Here is a 25173-nt window from a genome sequence, read left to right on the forward strand (position 1 = left end):
GTTTCTTGGGATGACTGGATGTGCATGTCGTCTGGTTCCATGGCAAGTAGCTGGTAATCCCTGAGGAGGAGCTGATTGAAAGTTTAATTAGAGATTTTGTTAATTTGTTCTTGAAGGAATTTTAAAATGCAAGGAAGGAAGGCACAGAACAAAAAGACCAACTAGAGGTCCCAGTATCGGGAGAATCCAGTGGCTGATGGGGTTTGTGAAGAGGTCCCAATAGGATTGTTGTGCCATATGCTGATTTCTAAAAAGGGTGTGGGTGTACTGTGTTGCTGTGTGTTCCTAGATCCTATCAGGAGGCCCATTCTTATGTATGTTCTTCTCCGGAATGGGATGAAGGGTGGTGCATGACTAAAAAACGGAGCTTGAGAGGGTTATCTGGGGATATCTCACAGGTAAATCTGGGCGATTGTGGGGGTCCTGCAAGGTTGGGAGCTGTGGTGGGATTGTCCTCTGGAGGGCTTGCTGCTGGTTTTAACCTAAATATATGAATCCAGGGGGTTAGTTTCTTTCCTTCCTGTTGGAGTTTTGCAGCATTGGGTGTACACAGGACTACCTGTAATGGCCCTTCCCATTTTGGGGTTAGGGGGGATCTTTCCCCTGGGGAAGAAAAGTAGACCCATTCTCCTGGCTTGAGCGGAAAGGAGGCAGCTGAGTTCTCTGGATCCAGAAGCATCAAATCTTGTTGCTTCCATAGCTCAGAGCATATAAGGAAGAGGAAGGGAAGAGCATACTGGACCGAGAGGGGCCAAGGCTCTGATGAGATTCCTGGGGGGAGAAGGGGACGACCATACATTATCTCAAAGGGAGAAGGAAGGGATGGCTTTTTTGGTAAAGCCCTCATGCGAAGTAGGGCAAGAGGAAGGAGTTCAACCCAATTAAATGAGTCTCTAAAGATAGCTTCGTTGTGATGTCTTTCATTGTGCGTTTGGCTCACTCCACCTTACCTGAGGCTTGGGGGCGATAGGGACAATGAAACTGCCATGGGATGGACAATGTCTTTGCCACATTCTGGGTTACCTGAGAGACAAACTGGATTGAGGCAGGCATCCCAAACCGAGGGATTACTTCGGTTAGGAGGATGTTGGCCACTGTGGTAGCCTGCTTATTTGAGGTGGGGAAGGCCTCTACCCAACCCGAGAATGTGTCTATTAAAACTAGTATGCATTTGAAGTTTTTTACTCTGGGCATGTTGGTGAAGTCGATTTGCCAATGTGCCCCAGGAATATGGCCCCTAGCCTGATGAGAAGGGAAGGTTCCAGGTTTTAAAGACGTATTGGAATTCACTCTTTTGCATATCTGACACGAGGCTGTAGTTTGCTGTATCACTTCTTTATCCCGGGGAGTCAGAGTAAAGAAAGAGTGGAGAGAGGCTTTGAGAACTTAAAGAATCCTCCACCCAAGACAATTCGCCAAGGAGAGTTCCAATTTTATTGCAAAAGGCTGTGTGCTTATATAGATCTAAGGATAGATAGCAGGGCTTAGATAAGTGGCGGGCCACCCGTTTATTGGCAAGTTCTTCCAGATATCAGCTCCAGAGCCCAGGGATTAGTTCTTATTGGGGCTAAGGTTCCCCACCAGCGAGATTTGAAATTGGCACCGGTGGAAGAGTTCACACCCGTGGGAGCTTTTCGTGCCAGTGAAAAAAGGGGAAAGTAGGAAGAGAAGGTCCTTAGGCGCCATGTTGGTTTTTTTTTTTTCTGGGGTGCAGCTGCCGTTATACTTTACCCAAAAAGAGTCTGCAGACTGCTGTGGAAAATGGAGTAAAGAGGGCATGTTTAGGTGGGTCTCCATTATTGGGTAATGATGGAGAGCACATGGCAATGAGAGATCCGGTGGGGTCTGAAAGGGCGGCTGACCTGGCTGCCTGATCTGCTTTTGAATTCCCCTGTGTGACTTTTTGGTGTGATCTGCAATGGACAACTCCAAGTTTTTTAGGAAACTGGGAGGCTTGTAGTAGCTGGGTGATGTATGTGGAGATGGTTATAGAGGTGCCCTTTGAGTTCAGGAGATCTCTCTCCTTCCAAATTGCTGCATGAGATAAAGGAATGTGGAAAACATATTTGGAATCAGTATAAAGTGTAAGATTTTTCCCTGCTGCCAATTCGCAGGCTCGCGTTGCAGCTACCAGCTCAGCCTGTTGGTTGGCGGTATTTGCAGGCAGGGGATTGGCTGATAGGGACACTGTGGCATATCCAGCTTTTCTGATCCCCTCATGCATAAAGGAGCTGCCATCAGTGTACCAGGTATAATCAGGTTGGTCTAGAGGTCCCTAAGTGATATTAATTGGGCATGGGAGGAAGTTTTCTAGAATTTCCCTGCATTTATGTATTGGGGACTGTGTTTGACCTTGGGCCTGAATGGGTAACAGAGTTGCCAGGTTGAGAGGGGCACAGGTTTGGAAGGACACGGAGGAGTCGTAGAGGAAAGAGACCAAGAGAGAGAATTAACAGGGAGGGAAGGTTTGCAGTCCTTTGTATGTTAGCAAGTCCTTGAGGTGATGAGGGGACGTGACAGTGATTTGGGCTCCAAAGGTAAGCTTTTCTGATTCCTTTAATAAAACATAGGAGGCCGCTAGGGCGCGGAGACAAGGAGCCCATCCCCAGTCGGTTGGATCTAACTGTTTGGAAAGGTATGCCACCGGAGCGAAGGTGGGCCCATACCTTTGTCCCAGCACCCCCAAGCCCTGCCCTTTGTTTTCATGAACATAGAGAGTAAAAGGCCTATTAACCTCTGGCAGGTGTAGAGCCGGTGCTTGTAAGAGGGCCTTCTGGAGGGTTCTGAAATGTGGTGCTGCTGAAAGTCACAAGGGCTCATGCGTGTTCCCCTTTGCAGGATCATATAATGGTCTGGCAAGTAAGAGTACTTTGGTACCCATGCCCTAACATAGCCTGCCAGGCCCAGGAATGAGAGAATCTCCTCTTTAGTTTTTGGTACTGGAAGGCTTTCAATAAGGCCTTTTCTATCAGTTGTGATAGCTTTCTTTCCTGGGGAAATATGGAACCCTAAGTAAACAACCTCAGAGAGAGAGAGCTGCACCTTTTGCAGAGAAACCCTATATCCTCGGTGAGCAGGATATAGGGTGGCTGTGTCCGACTTTGAGGTTTCTAATGAGGGACTACAGAGGAGGAGGTCATCAACATAGTGTAGGAGGGTTGAGTCGGGGCATAGAGGGAAAAAATCCTCAAGATCTCCAGCGAAGACTTGTCCAAAACTATGTGGGCTGTCTCGAAACCCCTGGGGCAGGACAGTCCAGGTAAACTGTCGGGAATGTCTAGTTTCTGGATCCGTCCAGGTGAAGGCAAATATGTCTTGGGAAGAAATAGATAGTGGAATCGAAAAGAAGGCATTTTTAAGATCAATAACTGAAAAATAGGTGGAGTTTGCAGGAATGGAGGAAAGGATAGTATAAGGGTTTGGAACCAGGGGATGTATGGGCCTGGTTGAAGAATTTATTAACCTTAAATCCTGCACGAAACGGTATGTTCCATTAGGCTTTTTTACTGCTAAAATTGGGATATTGAATGGAGAGTGTGTGGGACGGAGGAAACCCTTACTCAGTAAGCTCTGAATGACTGGCTTTAGGCCCTTAGGACTGGCAGTTGGCAGTGGGTATAGAGCCTGGTTTGGGAAGTGGTTAGGATCTTTAAGATGCACTTCCAAGAGAGAGAAATTAGCAGAGGACGGGTTTCAGTGTCCCATACAATTGGATCTACTGTTTTACAGGGGAGGGGGAAGTGTGTGTTCTGGTGGTTGCTGGGGTCTCCACACCAGACACAAGGGAGTAAAGTCTCTTCTTCGTAGGGAGTAAAGCCATGACGAAGATATAAGTAGGGGAGGACAATAAGGGTAAGGTTATGGGGGCCTTCAAGATGGATAATATATCCCTTCCCAGCAAGGGCACCGGACACTGAGGCATAACTGTAAGGAACCGGCGAGTGACGGAGGAAGAGACCACCAAGAGATTGCCTCATGCAACAGCAACAGGGGTTTATTGAAGATCCAGCATGCTGGGGCTCTGTGCTCACTCAAGGAGGGAGAGCAGCCCAGAGCCCAGAGCAGGGGTAAGCAGTGCTTAAGTACACTCTTTGGGGAGGGCGGGGGCTTTGCATACATCAGAGCAAATCATCATGAGGCACGGGAAAATCGAACAATAACTCTCAAACATGATTAGCACATTCATTGGTGGGGACAGGTCGGGCGGGGGTGATAGGTCAGTCCTAAAGCGGGGTATACATTCAAACTGATTGGTTTAGGCCCTGAGGTGCCTACGTGCTGAGCTGCACTGGGTCCAGGTTATTAAGCAATTAAGTGGTCAAGGGGGATTCCTACACATATCTACTGGGCAGTCCCGGGAATTGTCTTAACTGCCACAGGAATTTCAGGCTTTGAGTGCAGCCTAGAAACTTTACAATACCTGGTCCTTTACATTTTAACTTTAGTTTCTTTTATCCTTTCATTTCCCACTCCTTTTTCTGACTACTTTTAATCTTAAAAGTAATAAATCATAATTATTGAGGGGTCTCACATTCTATTTCTGCCAGCGGAGCGTATTGCTGTCTAATTACCATGAGTTTAACTTGTCCAATTTCAGCTTGGAGAAAGGAAATTACACGGTTGAGCACACAGGGTCCTATGGACACCATTAAAAGTAAACCCTAATAGGGGACGAAGATAGGGTAGAAATCCATTAAGCCCAGTCCAGAGGGGATTTTCAAATAGTTCCCTTCTTCTCTTTTCTAGATCTTTTAGAAGCTGTTTTAATTTTAGTGTGTACTATGCCTGATTGGTGGCTGCTAGGGGGCTGCTATGGGTCCCCACCTGGCCTGACTGAGTCAGGGACACCTGGCGCAGCAGATCTCTCCTGTTATTTGTAGATAAACAACTCAGCAGGGTGGGAATGTGCCTAGGAGTGCTCTGGAAGGACTTCATTAACACTCCTTTGGGATGGACTTTGGCCTAGTGACTTTTCAGGACTTCGTTAACATTCCATGAGTTGTCCTGCGTTTCCTGGAATCATTCTCAGCATGGCCTCCATTTTAGATTTCACTCGGTATTAGACCCGATTTACCTAACTACACTGATGACCTAATTTTAAATCTGGCTTCATTCCCCCCTTTAATTTGGGAACTCCTTACTGCTGTGAGGAAGGGGGGCGAGGATGATCTTTCTGGCTTCTTCAGGCTGAAAAGGAACGATGTGGGGCAAGCAGTTTGGAGTCCTCCTTTAAAAATCGGGTCTATTGAGTTGTCCATGATAAAAGTCCGATTGAGAAGCAATAGGCTGGAGGGCCATTTGAGTGATGGGTGGTCTATAAGAGAAACAAGAATTCATTAGTTCTGGAACCAGATTGATGCAGCAAGAAATGCCACAGCACAGAAATATGCCAATGAGCATGATGACAAAGACAGAGACTAACAATGTTTTCCACCAGGAAGTAACAGAGAACTAGGAGCTAAGATATTGTTTCCATGACAAAGTTGCTGAGGACTTGGCTTCTATCTGAGCATGTAAATCTTTAAGGATATTTGTCACATTGCCAGAAATGTCAGGGATGTAAACACAACATTTAACTTTTAGGGTTACAGTTGTCCTTCCCTTAAGATACAGTTTAATAATTTAATGTCATCTGGTCTTGCAAAATCCTTTTACTAGTATGACCTGTGTCTAATAGAGAAATCTTTAATTCTGTTATTTAGGGCTGGATAACCATACTAGCAAACATTAAGCCTACCTGCGTTGGTTAGAAATAAAGGCCTTAAACTGAAAACTACTCTGGCAGTTCCTTTTGATGGTTATCAGGCATTCCTGTCTGAGAATCTCTTTTGAAGCCTCCAGTTTACTTATTTTTGGAGGTTACATTTAACTATTATTATAATTTAAAATGCCCAGGAATAGCTGTGTTTTGGCTTTGACTGTCTTTGCTAAGTGTTTAAGATGAAGTGAGTCAAGCTGACTTTTGTTTCTATCTATTGTTAACAGTCAGCTGAGTTTCCCTGGGAGTCCTCGGGAACTTCACAGCAGCTTCTCAGTTCTGCTGGTGCCATTTGCGCTAGGATGGGTCCAGGCCTTGCTTGACCATACGGCTTCCCTCGGAAGCATCAGGGATGTCTCCCTTCTCTGATGACCCTCCTCTTCATAGCAAATGCACTGATTGGCTTCCTGTCCTCCACTGGTCTCATTAATCTCCCTGATCGGGAGGTTATGTGGCCCAGAGTTGCAAAGCTCCTTGGAGTAGTCCCCTATTCCCTGATTCAGACCGACTCAGAGGGCAAGAGCCAAATATTGTTTTTCTTGGCCCTTTTAATTTAACTAATTTTAAAACGTAATCTTAAACATCTAGCAAATAAATTTCAACAGTCTTATATTAAGAGTACTGGGCTTTAATGTCTATCTCTCTATCCTGTAGGTGATAACTCCTTATCTTAAATTAACCCAGGTTGTGTGTTCTTAAAGCAGTATCTCTGTAAAACATTAACAGGCAATCTTTAAGCCATTTATAAGAAAACTACAAAACAAAATTATCAAGAGTAAAAACATTTAGTTCATATAATAGCTACATTGAATTTTGGTGGAGTATATCCCCTGTTTGAGATCCTGGCAATCGTGACAAAAACCAACTTTTGGACACAACTTTAAATGTACTGAAATCTGGCCTACTTCTTTTGTAGTCATTCTCACATGTAGTGAGATGGGACATAGAGCCTTATCTCAGGTAAGGCAGGGCTCTTCATAAATTTTAAGTACTGTAGTTCTGAAACTGATCTTTGCTTTTTAGACATCATTTTACAAAGCCTACATAAATTGTTGCTCAAGTTCACATGAATATTAGCTAACACAACATAATATCACATCTAAAACATGAATTAAAGAAAGGCTGGAGCTTTTAACCTTTTGTAGAAAAGTAGCAAAGTATTTTTGTGTTTTGCAATAAAACCTTTACACAGATTAGGCTCTCATTAACTTAGAAATACATTTAAATTGTATCTCAGTGTAAAAAGTAACATAGAACTTTACATATCTTATTGATAACAAGTCCAGTTATAGAACACAAATGATATAAATAAATCTCCAACACGTTTTTCTTTTAAACCTAAAATTACCATACATACAACTTTAGAACACCAGCTTGATACAATTCTCTTTTGAAGCTTCTACCTTACAGACTTGTATACCTAGAAGATATGAACACATTAATAGCACCAATTACATTGATGTTTTTATATTAACCAAGTTTAGCTTTTCAAGAAATAACATAGCACAATTTTCTAAAAACAGCACTTGTTTAACCAGCTGTTTAATTTTTCTAAGATTACTTGCTCAAAAACTTACACTTATAACCAACTTACACAGACCTTCTTTATATCACTTACTTAAACCCTCTTACTTAATCATATAGACTCTTATCCAGAAACACATTTTTCCTCTATTAAATCCATATCTAGAACCTTCTAGTTTCTCTTTTCCATCTGTTAACCTCCTTCTGTTCACATTTTGAAGCAATACTTGTAAATTTTTGAATTTAAGCAGATTATTTCATAGACATCAACATTTTATTAGGTCTTATTTTTGAACACCTAGAAGAACTTATAAGCTTAATTTTAAAGACATCTTTACTTTTATCTGTTTACCCAATTTAAATTGAACCATTTGAATCACGTGAATCAAAGATATTTGGATCCATTTTTAAAAATTTTTTATGAGTGCTCCTCATATATCTGCCAATTGTCATATAACTGCATGATATATGGACATACACACATACAGACATACTACACATAACACAAGTGTGCACACTTACACAAGGCCTTGTAGCAGTTTTTTTTTTTTTCAGGTGAAATCTCCATTGCAATGTTTAAAAACTCCACAGTTGGTCAAAAATAGAACTGATCAGAAAACATTAACTTGTCTGTAGGATCAGAATCACGAGCTGAAAAACATACAGAATCTAAGAAAAAGCTAGAGTCTTAAAAAAGATGACTGGCCAGTAATTAGTAAATACCATACAGTTTACTTTTTGGTTTGGTCTAATTTGAGTTCAGGTAAAAAGACACTTTTACTCTTTTTTTTCCTTGGGTCTCAGATCTGTCCTCTACTGAGCCCCAGGCTTCCTCTATTTGCATATCAACTTAAGTCCTGGCTGAGGTCTGGAAGGAATTGGGAAAACTGAAATTCTGAGCAGAAACCTCATGCCTACGGCATTTTAACCATCAATCATAATTTCTAGGTTTGGATGTTGAAAAGTATGATACAAGTTTAAGATACAATTTTCAAAATTTCATCTTTATATCTTCCTACACTAGAAAAACTTGCTCACACAAAACTGAAAAGAGGAACTCTACCATCAGAAGAAGTTCCTTCAGGATCATTAAGGTACTTTCTTTGTTCTGAAGTTCCTAAAGTAGTATTAAGTTGCATTAAATCACCTGGAAAAAAATCCACACACTACCATGTATATCCAAAATTAAGCTTTGAAAATTCCCAAGACTGTTGCTAATTAATGTCATTTCAATATGCCAGGCCAACGTTTTAGTTTAACACCTTTTTTTTGAATCTTACACACTAAGGGGAACAAATATCATATCATAATTTATTATCCTTGCCCAAGTTGCACTGGTACACCTAGTGAAATCTTTTCAGGCTACCCAGTTCAAAAACTGATGAAAAAATAAAAGTAAATGATTGGGAGTTACTTGCCAACTTGGAAGTAGAGTTCTTTAATTTTCCATCCAAATATTTAAGTTTTCTAGCATGAACTATCTGAAATCACAAACTAATCAATTACTTAAACCCAACTTTTAACTGCAAGATTGTGCAATGCTTTAGAAACCCATTCAGATACCAGATTGTTAAAATAAAAATCATCTTTTAGATACACATTCAGCCAAGGTCATCCCCAAGAAATAATCCATAATATCAACACATTACTGCATTCATTGTCCCCCCTTTTTTTTAAGTAGACAGAGGTGGAGTAATCCTTAAAGTGCAGGTAAGGAAGAGGGAGTTCCCCAAAGCAAAATGACCATGGCAGCTGCTGGAAGTCCACCAGTCCCACCTTTTACTTACAGGATTAGTTCCTCTGGTTTGGTCTGACCCCAGGCACCAGGCATTTTCCACATCTCCTAACTTTTCAGTAGTCAGCACTCAAAAAGTTCATCCTCTGCTTGCAGTTGTTTCAAGTGCTAGGCTTCCCCAAGAAGGCAGAGTGGGGACTCCTCTAAAGTCCCCTCTGGGGTGCCAAAATTTATGACTGAAAGTTCGGTTCCCATCCCCAAAGCCAATTAATGCCAATTTAATAATGAGGACAGGGTTTTGAGAAAAGTTAAAGCGAGATATCAAAGTTCTTAGACCCCCAGCAGGCAGTTCCCTCTGCAGTGGGTGCATTCAAGCCAACTATGGGAAGGAAAGAAAACACTGCTTCCCTAATCTCGCTTGGCAAAGGGGAGTAAAGTTTATCAATGTTCTTTAAGACACAGCTAAAAGGGGTGTAAAAGGTGAGAACAGAACAGCTGGCGGTTCTATTGACTTTGGGTCCCTTACAGGAGAAGCATACTAGGGACAATTTAGGCTAAAATTTAGCTAAAGTTACCTGCACACATCTAAGGCAGATTGGAATTTGAGACTCTGCATCTGTCCAAAGTAAAACAATGCCATCACGCTTAACAGAGACACAGACGAAAGACACACAAAGACATAGATTCCCTTTTCAGATTGTAGGGACAGAGGCGTGGAAGTGCTTTGTCCCATAATGGTAGATACACAAACAGGGACAGTGACGACAGAAATGCGACACAGACAAAGACAAACAGTAAATGTTTAACACGAGTCCAAGACAAAGATTAGAACTGAGTAATTGGCAAAACCTGATGGGCTAGACTCTAAAGACAGACAGTAAACTCAGCACGAGACAATGATCAGAACTGAGTAGCTGGCAACCCCGACGGGTTGGCAGCAGAGTCACTGAATCCGAATCAGTGGCAAAAACACACCTGAGTTGAGGGCGCTTCCGTCCCCCAGTTTCCCGAATCCTCCAAGGCGTCCCTTGGGGACGTGGCCTGTGGCTTCAGGACACGTCTGTCCACCACCGCCAGGGGGAGCTCACGCTCTCTGCCAGCAGCCACTCTGCCAACCATTAAGCTGAAACTAAACTGAAATCTCTGAGCGATCGAAAGAAAAAGGGAAAAGGCGCCTTATTTACCCTGAGAGGAGTCCGTTAGGGTCTCCTTGTCCGAGGCTGCTGGGATCCCGGACGAGCCCCCAAATGTAAGGGACCGGTGAGCGATGGAGGAAGAGACCACCGAGAGACTGCCTCATGCAACAGCAACAGGGGTTTATTGAAGATCCAGTGCGCTGGGGCTCTGTGCTCACTCAAGGAGGGAGAGCAGCCCAGAGCCCCGAGCAGGGCCACCCTGGGGTTCAATTCCACACACAAGAAGTGAAAAACCAGCCTCTACCTCAGAGCAAAGCCTGTCCAAGGAAGGGACATGACCTTTGTCCTTGAAAAGACCCACAGAGGGCTGGGGATGTGGCTCAAGCGGTAGCGCACTCACCTAGCGTGCGTGCGGCCCGGGTTCGATCCTCAGCACCACATACCAACAAAGATGTTGTGTCCACCGAAAACTAAAAAAATAAATATTAAAATTCTTTCTCTCCTCCCTCTCTCTCTCTTTCTCTCTCTTTAAAAAAAAAATCTGGTCCACTGGCAGCCAAGGACTACACTAGATGCCCTTGACTTCTGGTGACCCCTCGGCCTGGCATGGCTCCAACTGGCCCACAGTCACCAGGGCGAGTTGCCAGGGCTCTTTGCACCTGGGTGACTGAGCAGCCAGGTGCTTTCCTAACAGAGCTCATCATCTAGGCCAGCCATCTGGCTGGGGTAGGAGCAAGACACCCAGGTACCCAGGCAGCCCAGCCAGCCGCCACTCAGCCAGGGGTGGGAATCCTCCTAAAGACTTACTGCAGGGCTGGGGATGTGGCTCAAGCGGTAGCGCACTCGCCTGGCATGCGTGCGGCCCGGGTTCGATCCTCAGCACCACATACCAACAAAGATGTTGTGTCTGCCGAGAACTAAAATAAATAAAAAATTTAAAAAAAAAAAAAAAAAAAAAAAAAAAAAAAAAAAGACTTACTGCAGACACTGAAATTTCTCTCATCCCGTTACTGAGCTATTTATTTATTTATTTATTTATTTATTTTTGAGGGGCTGGGGATGGAATCCAGGGCCTGGTGGGTGCCAGGCATAGTCTCTACCACTGAGCTACATCCTCTGACCAAGTTGCTGAGCTTCTAACACAAACCAGTTTCTTTAGCTGGGCACGGGGGTGCCCACCTGTAATCTCAGAGGCATTGGAGGTTGTCAGGAGGACCTCTAGTTCAGAGCCCGCCTCAGCAACAACTTAGTGAGCCCTAAGGTGAAAGGGTAAAGTTTCTAAGCTGGAAGGCTTGAATTAAAATGTAAAAGATTAGGTATTATTGAGTTCCTCTGTTACACCCAGATTCCTGAGATAGTTAAGACAACACCCTACTGGCCATTTAGCCTAGGGCCCTGTGCAGTTTGTCACAGGGCCCGAGCCAAGCAGTTTGAATGTGTACCCCATTTAGGAATGACCAATCACCCCTGCCCGAGCTGTTCCCGCCAGTGAATGTGCCAATCACGTCTCAGAGTTGTTGTTCAATTTCCCCGCGCCTCATGATGATTTGTTCTGACGTATGCAAAGCCCCCCACCCTCTCCAAAAAGTGTACTTAAGCTCCGCTTGAACTCTGCTCTGGGCTCTGGGCTGCTCTCCCTTCTTGAGTGGGCACGGAGTCCCAGCACGCTGGAATGGATCCCCAATAAATCCCCTTTTGCCAATTGCATGGAGTAAGTCTCTTGTGTGGTCTCTCCCTCCGACAATTCGCCAGACCTTTACAAAGGCACTCAGTGAGACCCCGTCTCTAATAAAATATAAAAAGAGTTGGGGATGTGGCTCAGTGGTAAGGCACCTCTAGGTTCAATCCTCAGTACAAAAAAAAAAAAAAAAGCAGTTTCTGTGTACACACCCCTGAATCTGTGGGATGGTTTCTGTGCCCGTTTTACAGATCATCAAAGTAAGGCTTACAGGATGCTGTTGAAGCCAGATTTAGTTAGGTAGTCATCGTAGTGAGGTAAATCCGGTCTAATATCCAGTAAGATCCAAAATGGAGGCCCTGTGGAGAATGAATTGGGGGAAAAGCAGAATGTCTCTTGGAATGTTAATGAAGTCCCTGAAAAGCCCAAGGCCAGAGCCCATCCCAAAGAAGTATTAATGAAACAGCTCCTAGCACACTTAAGATGCTGACCCAAAAGTCCTTCCTGCCCAGATTACTCCTTTGGCCCACCAGTGCCCCACCCTTGACAGAACAAAGGACAGGAATGTGACAGGAATGCAAGAAGACCCTAGGTATAAAAAGGGGAGACCACCACACTTCCACGAATTCCACCTCTTGGGTCCCCTTCTTCCTCTGGGAGAAGTCTTTTCTGCTGTCCTTTAATAACCTTCTGCCTTCCACTCTGACCTTGCCTGGCGTGCTCCTCTGGTGTTATACTTCAGCGCTGCGGAAGCAGGGACTCGTCACTGGTCGACCGCGGTAACACTGTGGCCAGAGTTAACTTTCAAGCCTCAGACTCCAGAGCCTGCCCTTCGCCTCCGGGTCACACTGCCTAGGTATGGCCAGCGGCCAAAGGCCATCACAGTGGCTCTCAAACTTCAGATGGCAGAAGAGCCACCTTGGAAAGGGACTGAGGCTCTGAGGCACGCTGTAATCTGAGCTTCACAAGGGGGGGGGGCGGGGGGGATATGCTAAGTGTCGGGAGTCGGCCATCAAGCCCCCTGCTGTGAGATCCCTTCTCTACCAATATCTAGGGCTGGGAATCCCAGGCTGAGAAGTGATGTCAGAGGCAGGGGTGGGGCAGGGTGGGAATGAGTGCTGCAGGGGAGGAAGCTTCCTTTGGGGATGACAGTGAAGTTCTGGAAATGGAAGGTGGCAGTGGCTGTACCACGTTGTGTCCTTAATGCCACCAAGCTGTGCACTTTTAGCCTGCTGGGTGGTAAATTGGATGTGGTATGCTTTTTGCCACAAGAGAAAGAGAGAGGTGGGAAAAGGGGTCACCTCTAGAATGAGGTTAAACAGGATTCCAGGGTGGGGTGTACTAGAAAGCATGCTCCGTGGGGGTGAGGCCCTGGGGCCAGGGGAGGGGGAGACAGGAGCCGCCCTGGGCCACAGCCACGAGGCCAGGAACTGAGATCTTTTACCGTCAGCCAGAGAGGAACCCGGGCTTCCTACCTAAGTGCCGACAGTCCGTGCGCTGGCCGTCCTGGGAAGTCCTCCAGTGCCTGTCAAACCTCCGGATGACTTGCAGCCCAGGGCTGGGACTGACCACCAGCTGAGCCCCTCCAGGCTCCTGACCCGCGGAAACCAGCAGTGCTTACTGAAGTTGACTAAGGCGCCACTAGATTAAAACCTAACTTTGTAACCGTCCTTACCTCCCTCCCTCGGTGACGTTACCCGCCCCCACCTCCTGGCAGCCCTGCTGTGCTGAGCTGGCGGTGCTCTGGGGACAGAAGGCTTTATCCAGAAGTACCCATCGGGTTCCCTTTGTCCTCCCAAGGTCTCGGCTCCCATGGTGCCACTCCCAGGTCTTCCCCGACTGCCCTGGCTAGAAGTGCCCCACTCCCCATCCATGCAGAGCCCCTTGCTCAAAACTCGCTGGGAGTTTCAAGATGAAATGCAGCAGTGAGGCAGCGCGGTCCTTCAGGGTTTGAGGTCCCTGGCGGCTCCAGATCCTGAGTCCACAGAGGCGGGGCTGCAGGGCTCTTCCCCTGCCCAGGGGGAGAGAGCTCTTTGTTTACTTGTTTGTTGTTCTCTCCCTGCTGGAACTGAAGCTTCAGGAGGGCCAGAGCCTTTATCATGTTCACAGCTGAGTCTCAGTGTCAAGGCCAGTGCCTGCCATATCATATCATTGGCTTTTTGTTTTTACCTCCTAGTTTTTTTTTTTTTTTAATACTCAGGATGGAACTCAGGGGTGCTTACCTCATAGCTACATCTCCAGCCCTTTTTATTTTCTATTTTAAAACAGAGTCTTTGCCAGCCACTATGGTGCATGCCTGAAATCCCAGAGCCTCAGGAGGCTGAGATAGGAGGATTGCAAGTTTGAGGCTCATCTGGGCAATTTCACAAGGCCCTAAGCAACTTAGAGGACCCTGTCTCAAAATAAAAAATAAAAAGATCTGGGATGTAGCTCAGTGGTAAAGAGCCTCTGGGTTCAGTCCCTAGTATCTGCCTCTCCCCAAAAATAACATTCAAGTCCAGCCCAGGGAATTTAGCAGGAGGCTGTTTGTTTTTTTTTTTGGGGGGGGTGGGTAGTAGGTGGGAGTACAGGGGTTGAACTCAGGGGTACTCAATCACTGAGCCACATCCCCAGCCCATTTTGTGTTTTATTTAGAGACAGGGTCTTTCTGAATTTCTTAGCACCTCACTGTTGCTGAGGAGGGCTTTGAACTCAAAAGCCTCCCAAGCCACTGGGATTACAGGCACATGCCACTGTGCCCGGCAGAGTGCAGTTTTATTATTTATGTATGTCTTAATTTGCTTTTTGATACTGGGGATTGAATCCAAGGTGCTGTACTACTGAGCCACAGTTCCAGCCCTTTTTATTTTTATTTGGTGACAGGTCTAAGTTGCTTAGGGCCTTGCTAAATTGCTGAGGCTGGTCTTGAACTTGTGATCCTCCTGCCTTGGCCTCCAGAGTTGCTGAGATTACAGGCATGGGCCACCAGTGTGGCTATCATTGGCATTTGAAAATGATTTGCTCAGTAAAGATTTGATTCAGCTGGGTGCAGTGGTGAACACCTGTAATCCCACCCCACAATTTAGGAGGCGGAGACAAGAGGACTGCAAGTCAGCCTCAGCAATTTAGCAAGGCCCTCAGCAACAAAACAGAGGTGACCAAGTGCTGTGGAGGATGCAGAGAACTCTTGCATTGATGGTAGGGTGTAAAATTACAGCAGGCATGGTGGAAAATAGTTCACCAGGTCCTCAAAATGTGACCACATGATCCAGCAATTCTACTTCTAGGTATACACTCAATAGAAATGAAAACATGTCCACACACAAAGTCACACATTGAAGCCAGGTGCAGAAGCACACCCCTGTAATCCCAGCTACTCCAAAGGCGGAGGCTGGAGGATTGAGACTTTGAGGCTAGCCTGGGCAATGTACTGAGACCCTATCTCAAAAACAAACGTAGAGAGAGCTGTCCACATTTCAAACACCAGTCAAGAACCACTGGGACTTCAGGGGCAGACCTGAGAACGCTGGGTTCAGGGTTTTATTTTTAAACCTTTTGCACTGCTGGGGATTGATCCCAGGTGTGCTTTATCCTTGAGCTAGCTCCCTAGCCCTTTGTATTTTCTATGTTGAGACAGGTTCCTGCTTAATGGCCCAGGCTGGCCTCAAACTTGCAATCTCCTGCTTCAGCCCCCAAGTGCCCAGGATGACAGGCATGTGCCACCATGCCTTGCAAATCTTCACAAGTTTGTTGATCCTGTTAGGTTTAGGATGCGTACCAGGGTCATCTGGTGGGCAAAACAGCAGTTATGTTTGTTCAAGAAGGCTTTGGTCAGTCAGGAGTGGTGGTGTACACCTGTAATCCCAACTACCTGTGAGACTAAGGCAGGAGGATGGCAAGTTCCAGGTCAGCCTGGGGACCTTATCAAGACCCTGTCTCAGAAAGTAAGGGCTGGGGTGGTGGCTCAGTGGTAGAGCTCTTGCCTGGCCTGTGTGAGTTACTGGGTTCGATTCTTAGCACCACATTTAAAATAAAGAAATAAACGATAAAGATATTGTGTCCATCTAGAGCTAAAAATATTTTTTTAAAAAATTAAAAAGCGCTGGGGAGGTAGCCCCTGGGTTCCATCCCCAGTACAATAAATAAACAAACAAATAAATACAGACATGGCTGTGGTCATGTCGAGCTGGCCCCACAGCAGGACAGCCTCCGGGCCCTGCAGCCCACCGGGGTGAAGCGAGGGAGGCAGCAGTACTGACCACCCGGAGCCCTCCTGTGGAGGAGCTCAGCACACCTCACCACCATGTCAGGGAGGCTCCGGGCCATCCTCCATTCACAGACAGGAACACGCAAGGTCCATGTCCCTGGGCTGGGGAAGGGTTAGGGTTAGGGTTCCCTGGGCTGGGGAAGGGTCACCGGCTTGGGCAAAAACCATCTCCCACCACCAGCCAGCAGTGCTTCCTAACCGTGAGAGTGTCCTCGCCACACGGCAGCGGCCTCCTCCCCTGGCTGAGCTGTGCGGCCCCCGGGGTCCAGAGCAGTCCAGCCTCTCAGCAGCAGGTGGATCTCAACCTGGAGGCCTGCCTGCCCCCTGCTGGAGACAGGGTGCCCATCCTCTCAGGGGTGTCTTGTGGATGTCACCTAAGCACCATGGGACACCAGCGGGCCAAGCCTGTCTCTGTACCCAGACGGCCAGGCGGGTATGGAGGCCCAGAGAAGGGAGAAGTCCTACTGGGTCACTCTCCTCAGTGTCTTCATTTCCCTCTGAAGTCCACAGTAGGGACGGGCCGGGCAGCAACAGCAGGGTCAAGGCTGGGAGTCGCAGCCAGTGGCCAACGCCACCCCTTCCTCCCCTGGGGTCCCCGTGGGACTTTCACCAGGGCACCGGTCACCCGCTGCTGTGGTCCTTTGTGCTGCCATTTCTGGACCCTGGCACCCTGCGAGGCCGTGAGAGAGCACAGGGCTGACCAGGGGGAGATGCTCGCTGTGGCGGCTGAGGGCGGCGGGGAGGGGGCCTGAGGCGGGAGGCCCAGGGCCCAGTGCCAGGCTGACTGGGTGCTCTGTTCCTGTCCCACCCAGAGCCCCAGGCAGTGCTGGGGTGGCTGACTGAGGAGGTGGGGGCCCTGATGCCCAACACATTTGGACTCTGATTTCACAGCAGGACCTTGGGAGACAGTTGATCTTATTGTCCCCAAGTCACAGGGAACCGAGGCGCAGACAGGCACAGCCACTTGCCCCCGGTCACATCACCACCCCAGGAGGCAGAGGTGGACCCTGAGAGCTGGGCAGTCGGGGTCCAGAGACTGGGCGCTGCGGGGTGACGCTGTGCCCCCGGCTCTGGAGTCCTGGAGTCAGGGGCACCGGAGGAGACAGGGCGCCTGGCCCTCCCAAACAGTGGGCCATCCTGGTCTCTGCCACCTGTGAACGTGGCACCTAAGGTGGACAAGGGACCTGGCAGACAGGATCAAGCTATGGATCTTGAGACGGGGCGGTCCCTCCTTGGTGAGGCTTTGGCTTTTCATTCCTGGCAAACCAGTGGCTAGCAAAGCCCTCTCCTGAGCCCAGGCCCCGGACCACGTCCATCACCGCTCCTTGGGTCCTCACGCTGGATCCCTGGGGGACCTTCACGGGGTCACCCACAGAGGTGGAGGGTCCTCATTCAAGATCCTCTGTTGGATCCCCGCTTTCAGACATTTGTGGGGCCCGTCTCTGTTCCTCTCGTGTTCTCTTCTTCCTGTCAGAAAACCTGGGAGTGTTCAGCCCTAGTTGCTAAGATGCTGGAGATCCACAGGGCACTTGGGGCCCTGGTGTGATTTATTTATTTCCTGGGGTACTGGGGACTGAGTCCAGGGGTGCTTTACTACTGAGCTCTATCCCCAGCCCGAGCCCTTTCTATTTGGAGACAGGGTCTTGCTAAGTTGCCGTGGCTGGACTTGACCTTGCCACTCTCCTGCTCAGCCTCTGGAGTACCTGGGACCACAGATGTGCCCCTGTGCCAGCTTGGGGCCTCAATATCATGGCCTGGATGTGAAATGACTGCCAGAGCCTCATGTGTGGGAGTGTAGCAGTGTGCAGAGGTGGGTGTTTTGGGGACTGGTTGGGTCATGAGGGCTTGATGGCATAGCCCACCAAAGCTCGTAGCTGGATGCCACAATTGGAGGTTTAGGGGCCTGGGTTTTGCGGGTGCCCTTGAAGACTATGTTCTGTCCCTGGTTCCTTCCTTTATCTCTCTCTCTCTCTCTGCTTCCTAGCTGGCATTCCTGAGTGGCTTTGCTCTGCCAGGTCCTTTTGCCATGACATTCTGCCTCACTTCAGGCCCAAAGCAATGGAGCCATCCAAGCCGTGACTGAAACCTCTGAAAGTATGAGTCAAAACAAACTTCCCGCTTCCAAGTTGTTTTCCTCGAGTATTCTGTCATAGCAACAGAAAGCTGATGAACACACTTCATTCGTGAGTCCTGAGAGATGGTGTCAATAGACAGTGACCGAATCATTTAAAAAAAAAAAAAATGAAGCTCTTGGGCTGGGGCTGGGGCTCAGCGGTAGAGCACTCGCCTAGCACGTGCGAGGCCCTGGGTTCCATCCTCAGCGCCACATAAAAGTAAATAAATAAAATAAAGGTATTGTGTCCAAGTACAACTTAAAAAAAAAAAAGGCGGCTCTGATATGGGGCATGGCGGTCTCGGCCCATCTTCCATGTGGGCAGTGCCGGCGCACAGATGGGCAAGCTATGAAGAAAAGACGCTTTCTGGGGTCATGGCTCCGTCCAAGAATAGGGCCTGTATGTGGTGCTGGCCTTTCTGCTGGCCCAGTCCACAGAGGGTGCAGGGCACCCCTCGGTGAGAGAGGGACGCTGCAGCCACTGATCCCTGAGTGGGTCCACCTACTTATGACGGCGAGTCTCCTCGCCCTCTTCAAGGTCCCCCTGGCGCCCCACCTCTTAATGGTTCCTGCTGGAGATGGAATCTGGACTCGGAGGGTAAGTCCCCTTCCAGCCACAGCAACGTGAGGAGCCTCAGAAGCACAGCACCAAGCACGCCGCAGACACAGACTAGGCGCCGGCCACAGGAGGCCACCCACAGGCAAGCTCCAGGACAGGCCACTCAGCCACGAGGGGCCTCCCGACGGAGGATGGGGCTGGGCAGTGGGCAAGGACGGCGCAGTGAGCGTTGGGTCTGCTTCTGGGTGATCAGAGAGTCCTGGGCTGCCCATGGTGGCGCATGCCAGCAATCCCAACTTAGGAGGGAGGGTCACAGATTTGAGGCCAGCCTGGGCAACAGGATGAGGCCACACATCAAAATTGGGGGTAAAAAAGCAGCGTGGATGTAGCTTGGTGGTGGAGCCCTCTTGGGTTCATCCCTAGCACGTGCGTGCACACGCGCGCACACACACGCACACATACACACACACACAACTGGACCAGACAGAGGTGGTGGTGACGCTTTACCAGTGTACCAAATGCCACTGAATCATGAACTTTAAAATTCTATGCTATGGTAACTCCACCTGAATTAACAAAATTAAAATTGAGATGCTGAGGGAGGGAGGGAGGAGGAAGTGTGTTCTCCGGGTCTGAGGGAGGAGTGGGGTCAGGACTCCTGGATCCGAGGGGGAGGGCTGAGGTCTGGTTCCTGGGATCTGTGGGGGTGGGGCTGGTGTCTAGATTCCTGGGTCCTTGGAGTAAGGGGCAGGAAACCCGACTCAAGCCTGGGTACTGTAGGAGAGGAGGCCAGAGGTGAGGACTGCCGTGGGAAAGACAAGAGGAACATGTCGGAGGAGGAAGTCCTGCTGTCTGGGGAGGATTTCAGGGGCGGATTCCACCAGTCCGGGCGCTCTCCCACCCACACTCTGCCTGCCTGGGGAACTCCAGCCTGGCAGAAGAGAGAGGGAGACGGGAAGACAACTGGAGGGGTCGAGGCGGTCACCAGGGCTCCACACCCAGCAGCCCAAGCACAGAAAGTGTAGAGAGGGAGGAATCCTCAAGGGAGGCCCGATCCTCAGTCCCTCAGTGGGTCAGGCTGGACCCCAGGGCTAAAACCCAGGCAGGTATTCCAGAAGGAACCGTGGCCCCAGATGGACCTCTGGGTCTCAGAGGGGAGAGGACTGGGGGCCCAGACTCTGGGGTCCCCGAGGGAAGAGGAGGGAGAGCTCTGGAGGCTGAGATTTCTGGGTCTAGGGCAGGACAAATGCTGCCGTTGGGAAGTTGAACCCACAAACTGGAGGAAGGAGGTTGGGGGCTCCCTGAAGCGGAGGTGCTGCCTGCTGAGTTCTCAGGAGACAGGAAGTGGTGGTTTGGGGGTGAGGGCCACAGAAAGTGGCCAGTCGGATCCAAGGTCGGACAGGTGCTGGGGCCTGGACTTTGCCTCTATAGGACGTGGACGACCTGCCTGCCCCTGCCCCACCCAGAGTCCCTTCCTGAAGGCTCACCAGCCCCAAGCTACAGAGGGAGTTCCAGAAGGAGAGGGACAGGGTAAGGCCAGGGCCCTGGCCTGGAGGTGGGGGAAGGGGAAGACCCGGAGAGACCAGGGTTGGAGAGGGGCCAGGGACTGAAAGCCATGGGAAGCAGCCCCAGGGCCCGGAGCTAGGGCTTCCCTAGTTCCGTCAGACCCCTGCCCATTCCTTCTGCCTGGGAGCCAAAGGGTCTCAGAGCGGAAGGGTCTCCATCCCACACACCTGAGCGCTGGTCCTCCCTCGCCAAGCAGAGAGGTCGCCGCCCCAGGCCCAGCCCTTCTCCTTCCTCTGCAGAGCCCAGCATGCGGGGCTGCCTGTCCCTTCTGCCTGCTTTCCTGGCACTCTGGGCTATTGCTGGTGTCTGGATCGTGTGAGTGTCGAGACCAGATGGACCCCCCATCCTGGGTCTCAGGGAGGGGGCTGGGCCTGGACCCTGGGTCTGAGGGGGGAGGCTGGGCCTGGACCCTGGGTCTGAGGGAGGAGGCTGGGGCTGGACCCTGGGTCTGAGGGAGGAGGCTGGGGCTGGACCCTGGGTCTGAGGGAGGAGGCTGGGCCTGGACCCTGGGTCTGAGGGAGGACGGGTCTAGAAGCCCTGGCGTGTTCTGTTAACAGGATGAAGTCTTTGGTTAAGGGAAAGAAAGAAAAGTTGTGCTTGAAATCCCTGACTCACTTTGGCGTGCTCCTCCCACCTCAGGTTTGGAATCTCGGTGGCCAACAGGTCTGTGGACCTCTCGGAAGGCTTCCCCTTCATCAGGTAGTTATGGCCTGCAGGAGGAAAGCATGGGCTCTGCCTTGGAGGAGCCCCTGGACGGCCCTTTACCTTTCACAGCGTCTGTGGATCCGACCCCCCTCAGAGCTGCCTCTTCAGCCAGCTGCTCAATGCGGGAGCTGCCATGGGTAAGCATTCCCCAGCCTCGCCCGTCTCTGAAGCCCAGACCAAACAAGCCAGTCCCCAGTCCTCCTCCCCCCGACCCAGGGTCCGGCCCCAGCTCTCCTCCCTGAAATCCGGGAATTGTGCCCTCGCCCTTTCCCGTGTCCTCCCCTTCCACCGTCCCCACCTTGCTGGGGACTCCAGCCCACTGCCCTGTCCTCCCAGCTGCCTGGATCTGCATTGTGCGTTACCACCAGCTCCGGGACTGGGGCGTCGCAACGTGTCATAACCAGTCGATCCTGTGGTTGGGACTCCTCTGTGCTCTAGGGACGTCCATAGTAGGCAACTTCCAGGTGAGACGCAGCGGGTGCCCAGGGAACCGCTCCTGGTCCGGCTGTTGTGGACTACAATTCCCAGCGTTCGCCGCGGCCTCCGGCAGCCGGCGTCGGAAGCCGCGGTCGCAATTCCTCCTGGGACATGTAGTTTCCGGGCTCACCACAGTCAGGGAGGCGGCGGTCTGCATGGGGCGTTTGGGGGCTCATTGTCGGGCAAACTTGTGGAACCCCAGGAGGCTGGGGTAATTTTGTGCCAACCCCTGGTTTCATCGTGAAATTACTTGGGTTCACTCGTTCTTCGTGGTGGGCCCAGCTGTTGAGTGTTTCCTCTGTAGGAGGCGTTACCTTGTGGACATTAATTCTGTCATTAGCCCCAGAACTCTAGGTAGGTCCTTTGGGTCCTATGCTAGCGCTTTCAAATCAGCTTGTCCTTGGTGGACCGAAATGAACCTAGATTTATAGACTCTAGAACCCACAGTCACGAAGCTCTGTAGATATTTCTGGAATAAATGAATGGACAAATGATAAAAAGAAATTGTAGTGATTTATTTTGCTATTTTATTTTACTGTCATGTTCCTGAAACCCAGCCTGCCTTGCTGATATAATGGGGGCTGGGGAGAGAACACAGGCTGTTCAGACAAGAGGCTTTCTCCCCATCTCATTTGCATAGTAGTTCATTCACTCACCATTAAAGCCTGTGTTCCTCAATTTATTACTATAATATTATTATTATATTGCTTCCCTAAGGAGTCATTTTAAACATTCCCCCATTTTTTTCCTCCCCCAACAAAATTTTTAATGGTTAAAAACTTTAACATATATATTTGCTGTAAGTCACAAACCATTGATGGAATTTTTCACCCTCAAGAACAAATTTTTACCTCCTGGGAGGCAATATCTGTCCCTGCCCCTTTTGAGAATGCAAGATTCATTCCACTGTTTCCTGAGCATCTACTTTGTGCCAAACACTGTTCTAGGCATTGAGGCTACAGTAGCGAGCAACAGATTTAAGCACCTGCCCAGTGGAGCTGACAATAGCCGAGGTCCCTGGTCAAAAGCCATCTGTCTGGCAGTTCTTGGGTTGGTCAAGGGCCCCTCTCTGTTATCACCCTCCCGCTGTCACAGTGTTCCTCTCAACTTTCCTTCCTCTGTTCCCCCAGGAAAAACACCAGAAGCCCACACACCTGGTGGGGGCCTTCCTCGCCTTCATAATGGGCAACCTTTACTTCTGGCTGCAGCTCCTTCTGTCCTGGCGGATGAAGGACCAGCCCCAGCCCGGAGCCCCCTGGATCTGGAGGCTGCGCCTGACCCTCTGCAGCCTCTGCTCCATCCTCACAGTGGCCAGTATCCTTATTGGCATGGGGGAGGGGGCAGGGCATGGGGTCAATTTTCTGCGCCCTTGCTATGTGCTGCCGAGGATGTCCTTGTCTTCGGGCCTCAGTCTCCCACAGGATCATCACAGAACGTGCTGGCTTTGAGGTCAGAAGGCCTGGAGTGGGGTCCCTTCTCCTCCAGGTGTTAGCTGGGGGGAAATCCCGCTGCTGCTTTCATGCCTCTGTGTCCTCACTTACCAAGCGCAGGAAGAACAGGTCCACCTGATTGTGAGGAGTGAGGAGGACAGTGCACGTGAGGTGCTGAGATCTGTGCCTGGCACGCAGGGAGGCCAGTAGTTCCGGGAGCATGACATCTTAGTAACAGTCTGTTTGGGCCCCGCCTCGAGCCAGGCATGGTGCTGGTGTCTGAGAATGGAGGCAGGTTGAGGCAGGGGAGGCTCTTGGCCAAAGCCCGTGGTGAAGGTCTGAGGAGTCAGTGATGGCTGCACCTCTCTTCTCAACTCTGAGTTCTGTGGCTTCAGGGAAATGTCTTGAAGTGGCCGTGGTGAGAGTATTTACACCAGAATATTTGCCAAATGCTCCAAGGAAAGCCTGTGTTAAGCGTTTGCCAGCATGCCTCTGCGGGAGACTAGTCCTGCTCATTTCTGAGTCACCCCAGAAGCAGACATGCTCCTGCAGCCTGGCACACCTCTGGGTGGGACCCTGAGCCTGGGTCCACATCCTTTATCGTCATGAGTAATTCTGATAGGGAGTTCAAGTGCATGGAGAGACAGCAGGAGCCTGTTAGTGAGCAGGCTGAGGGACTGGTTTAGTCCCTTGCTGGAGCCTTGTTGGTAAGATCCAGCTGGTCCCTTGGAATCTTCAAAACCAGGGCTGCCGATCAGGTGGGTCGCAGGGAGCGGGAAGGAGCCATAGACAGCCAGCCCAGAGGGATAAGAGCCAGAAGTCTGTCAAGATGGGTCTGAGAGTCTAAGGCTGGTCCTGCAGATGTTTGTCCCAGCTGGGAAGTTGGGGGAGGAACAGGTGTGTGCAGAGGGGGAAAATCAGCTGAGGAAAGGGAATGAGGAGGCTGGTCAGGCCAGGAGCTCAGGACCTCCAACATGAGGGGTCGCAGGCCTGAGTGACGGGAGCCATGGAAAGCCCGGGAAACAGGGGCAGTCCTGCCTGGGGTAAGCACGTTCTTATTGAGGACTCCCACCTGACTTGCTGTGAGACTCCCAGGGCCAGGGATGTCGCCATATTTACCATCTGATCCCACTGCCTGGCACATAAGGAATTCGGAAATCCTTGAGTGAATGGAAAGACAGAATCTAAGCTGATCTAGGCGGGGCAGGCTGGAGCTCTATTTGATACAAAGGGGAAGGGGGCTCCAGTGGGAGAGCTTCTAGGAAACAAGAACTTTCCCTGTGCGGCTGGAGCTCCGAGGCTGCGTGGGCTGGTGGTATGGAAAGAGGCTTTAAGGAGTTGGGTTTGGAGAGCCAGAGAAGGGGAGGGGTGGGGCCTTTGAGAGGAAGGGTAGAGAGAGGGGACCAGCTGGCCAAGGTGGAGGAACAAGGGGAGAACGGGCCCGGGGGAGATTCGGTTGTGGGGGGCTGTGGGTGAGGTGGGAGAGGATGTCTGGGCCAAGCTGTGGACAGCCCGAGCCTGGTGGGGAACACCTGGAGGTCGCAGCAACGGTGTCCCACCAGAAGGCGGGGAAACGGCAGAGCTGTCGTGGAATCGGGAAGGGTCAGCGGGACAGAGACAGGCCTGAGGAACTCGTGTGCACTTTAACCAGAGGTCACATGCAAGGATGGAGAGTGGGGACGGGAGGACTTGGGTCTGGAGAAGGAGGCGAGAATCTGAGCTGAGTGGGGAGCAGCTGGCCTGCCATTCAAGTCGCGGCAGGATGAACAGCTCATGAGAGACACCAGAGATGGCCTCGGCCTGGCCCTCAGTCCCACAGCGGCTGAGCTGGTGCCTAGGCTCTTCTTGGAAGCCGTGTGGCCCTTGACTCTGGTGCAAAGTGATCATCCTCTACTTCTGGCCGCCGCGCTCTGCCTCAGCTATCTGTGAGTGGGCCGTGGCCATGCTGCTCTTCACACTCTTTGGCCTCTTCGCTGTGGACTTCTCCCGCCTGGACAGCTGCAGCCTGAGCCTTCAGCCTCGGCAGGACCTCAGTCCCCCACCAGGCTCCCCTGTATCCCTGCAGGTCCAGCTGTAGCAGGCTCTCTGACTGGGCCCCGCACTTACAGGAGGAGAAAGAACAGGCCCATCCCTGGTTCCCCCCACCAAGATGGACCACTGGGGGTCTCTCCTGCCGGCTGGCTCTGGGGGCTGCTGACCACTCCTGTCCTGGAGCCTAGTGGATGTGTGCATGTGGGGGCTTGGAG

At 50.2% G+C, this 25173-nt stretch overlaps 1 protein-coding gene and 1 long non-coding RNA gene across 26 annotated transcripts; one reads left to right on the forward strand and one right to left on the reverse strand.

Moving 5' to 3' along the window:
• Window positions 1–3968: 3968 nt before the first annotated feature.
• LOC144370682 (uncharacterized) lies at window positions 3969–21522 on the reverse strand. Of its 25 annotated transcripts, none has more exons than XR_013430580.1 (10): window positions 21319–21458; window positions 20931–21025; window positions 13307–19680; window positions 12464–12575; window positions 12044–12190; window positions 11140–11938; window positions 9993–10967; window positions 7805–7933; window positions 7116–7178; window positions 3969–5314 (listed from the first exon to the last, which is right to left on the reverse strand). It is a non-coding gene; the product is annotated as an uncharacterized LOC144370682 (long non-coding RNA). The 25 variants fall into 25 exon arrangements; XR_013430581.1 differs by having other exon boundaries at window positions 12455–12575; XR_013430561.1 differs by having other exon boundaries at window positions 12044–12575.
• Window positions 19674–25147, forward strand: Tmem150b (transmembrane protein 150B). The gene is made up of 6 exons (XM_078031417.1): window positions 19674–20630; window positions 20955–21014; window positions 21090–21157; window positions 21357–21484; window positions 22628–22811; window positions 24808–25147. Exons 1-6 carry the CDS (start codon window positions 20563–20565, stop codon window positions 25002–25004), a joined length of 705 nt encoding a protein of 234 aa, XP_077887543.1. The 5' UTR covers window positions 19674–20562; the 3' UTR covers window positions 25005–25147.
• The last annotated feature ends 26 nt before the right edge of the window (window positions 25148–25173 follow it).

Source organism: Ictidomys tridecemlineatus, chromosome 15, assembly GCF_052094955.1.
Source record: "Ictidomys tridecemlineatus isolate mIctTri1 chromosome 15, mIctTri1.hap1, whole genome shotgun sequence".
Lineage (NCBI taxonomy): Eukaryota > Metazoa > Chordata > Mammalia > Rodentia > Sciuridae > Ictidomys > Ictidomys tridecemlineatus.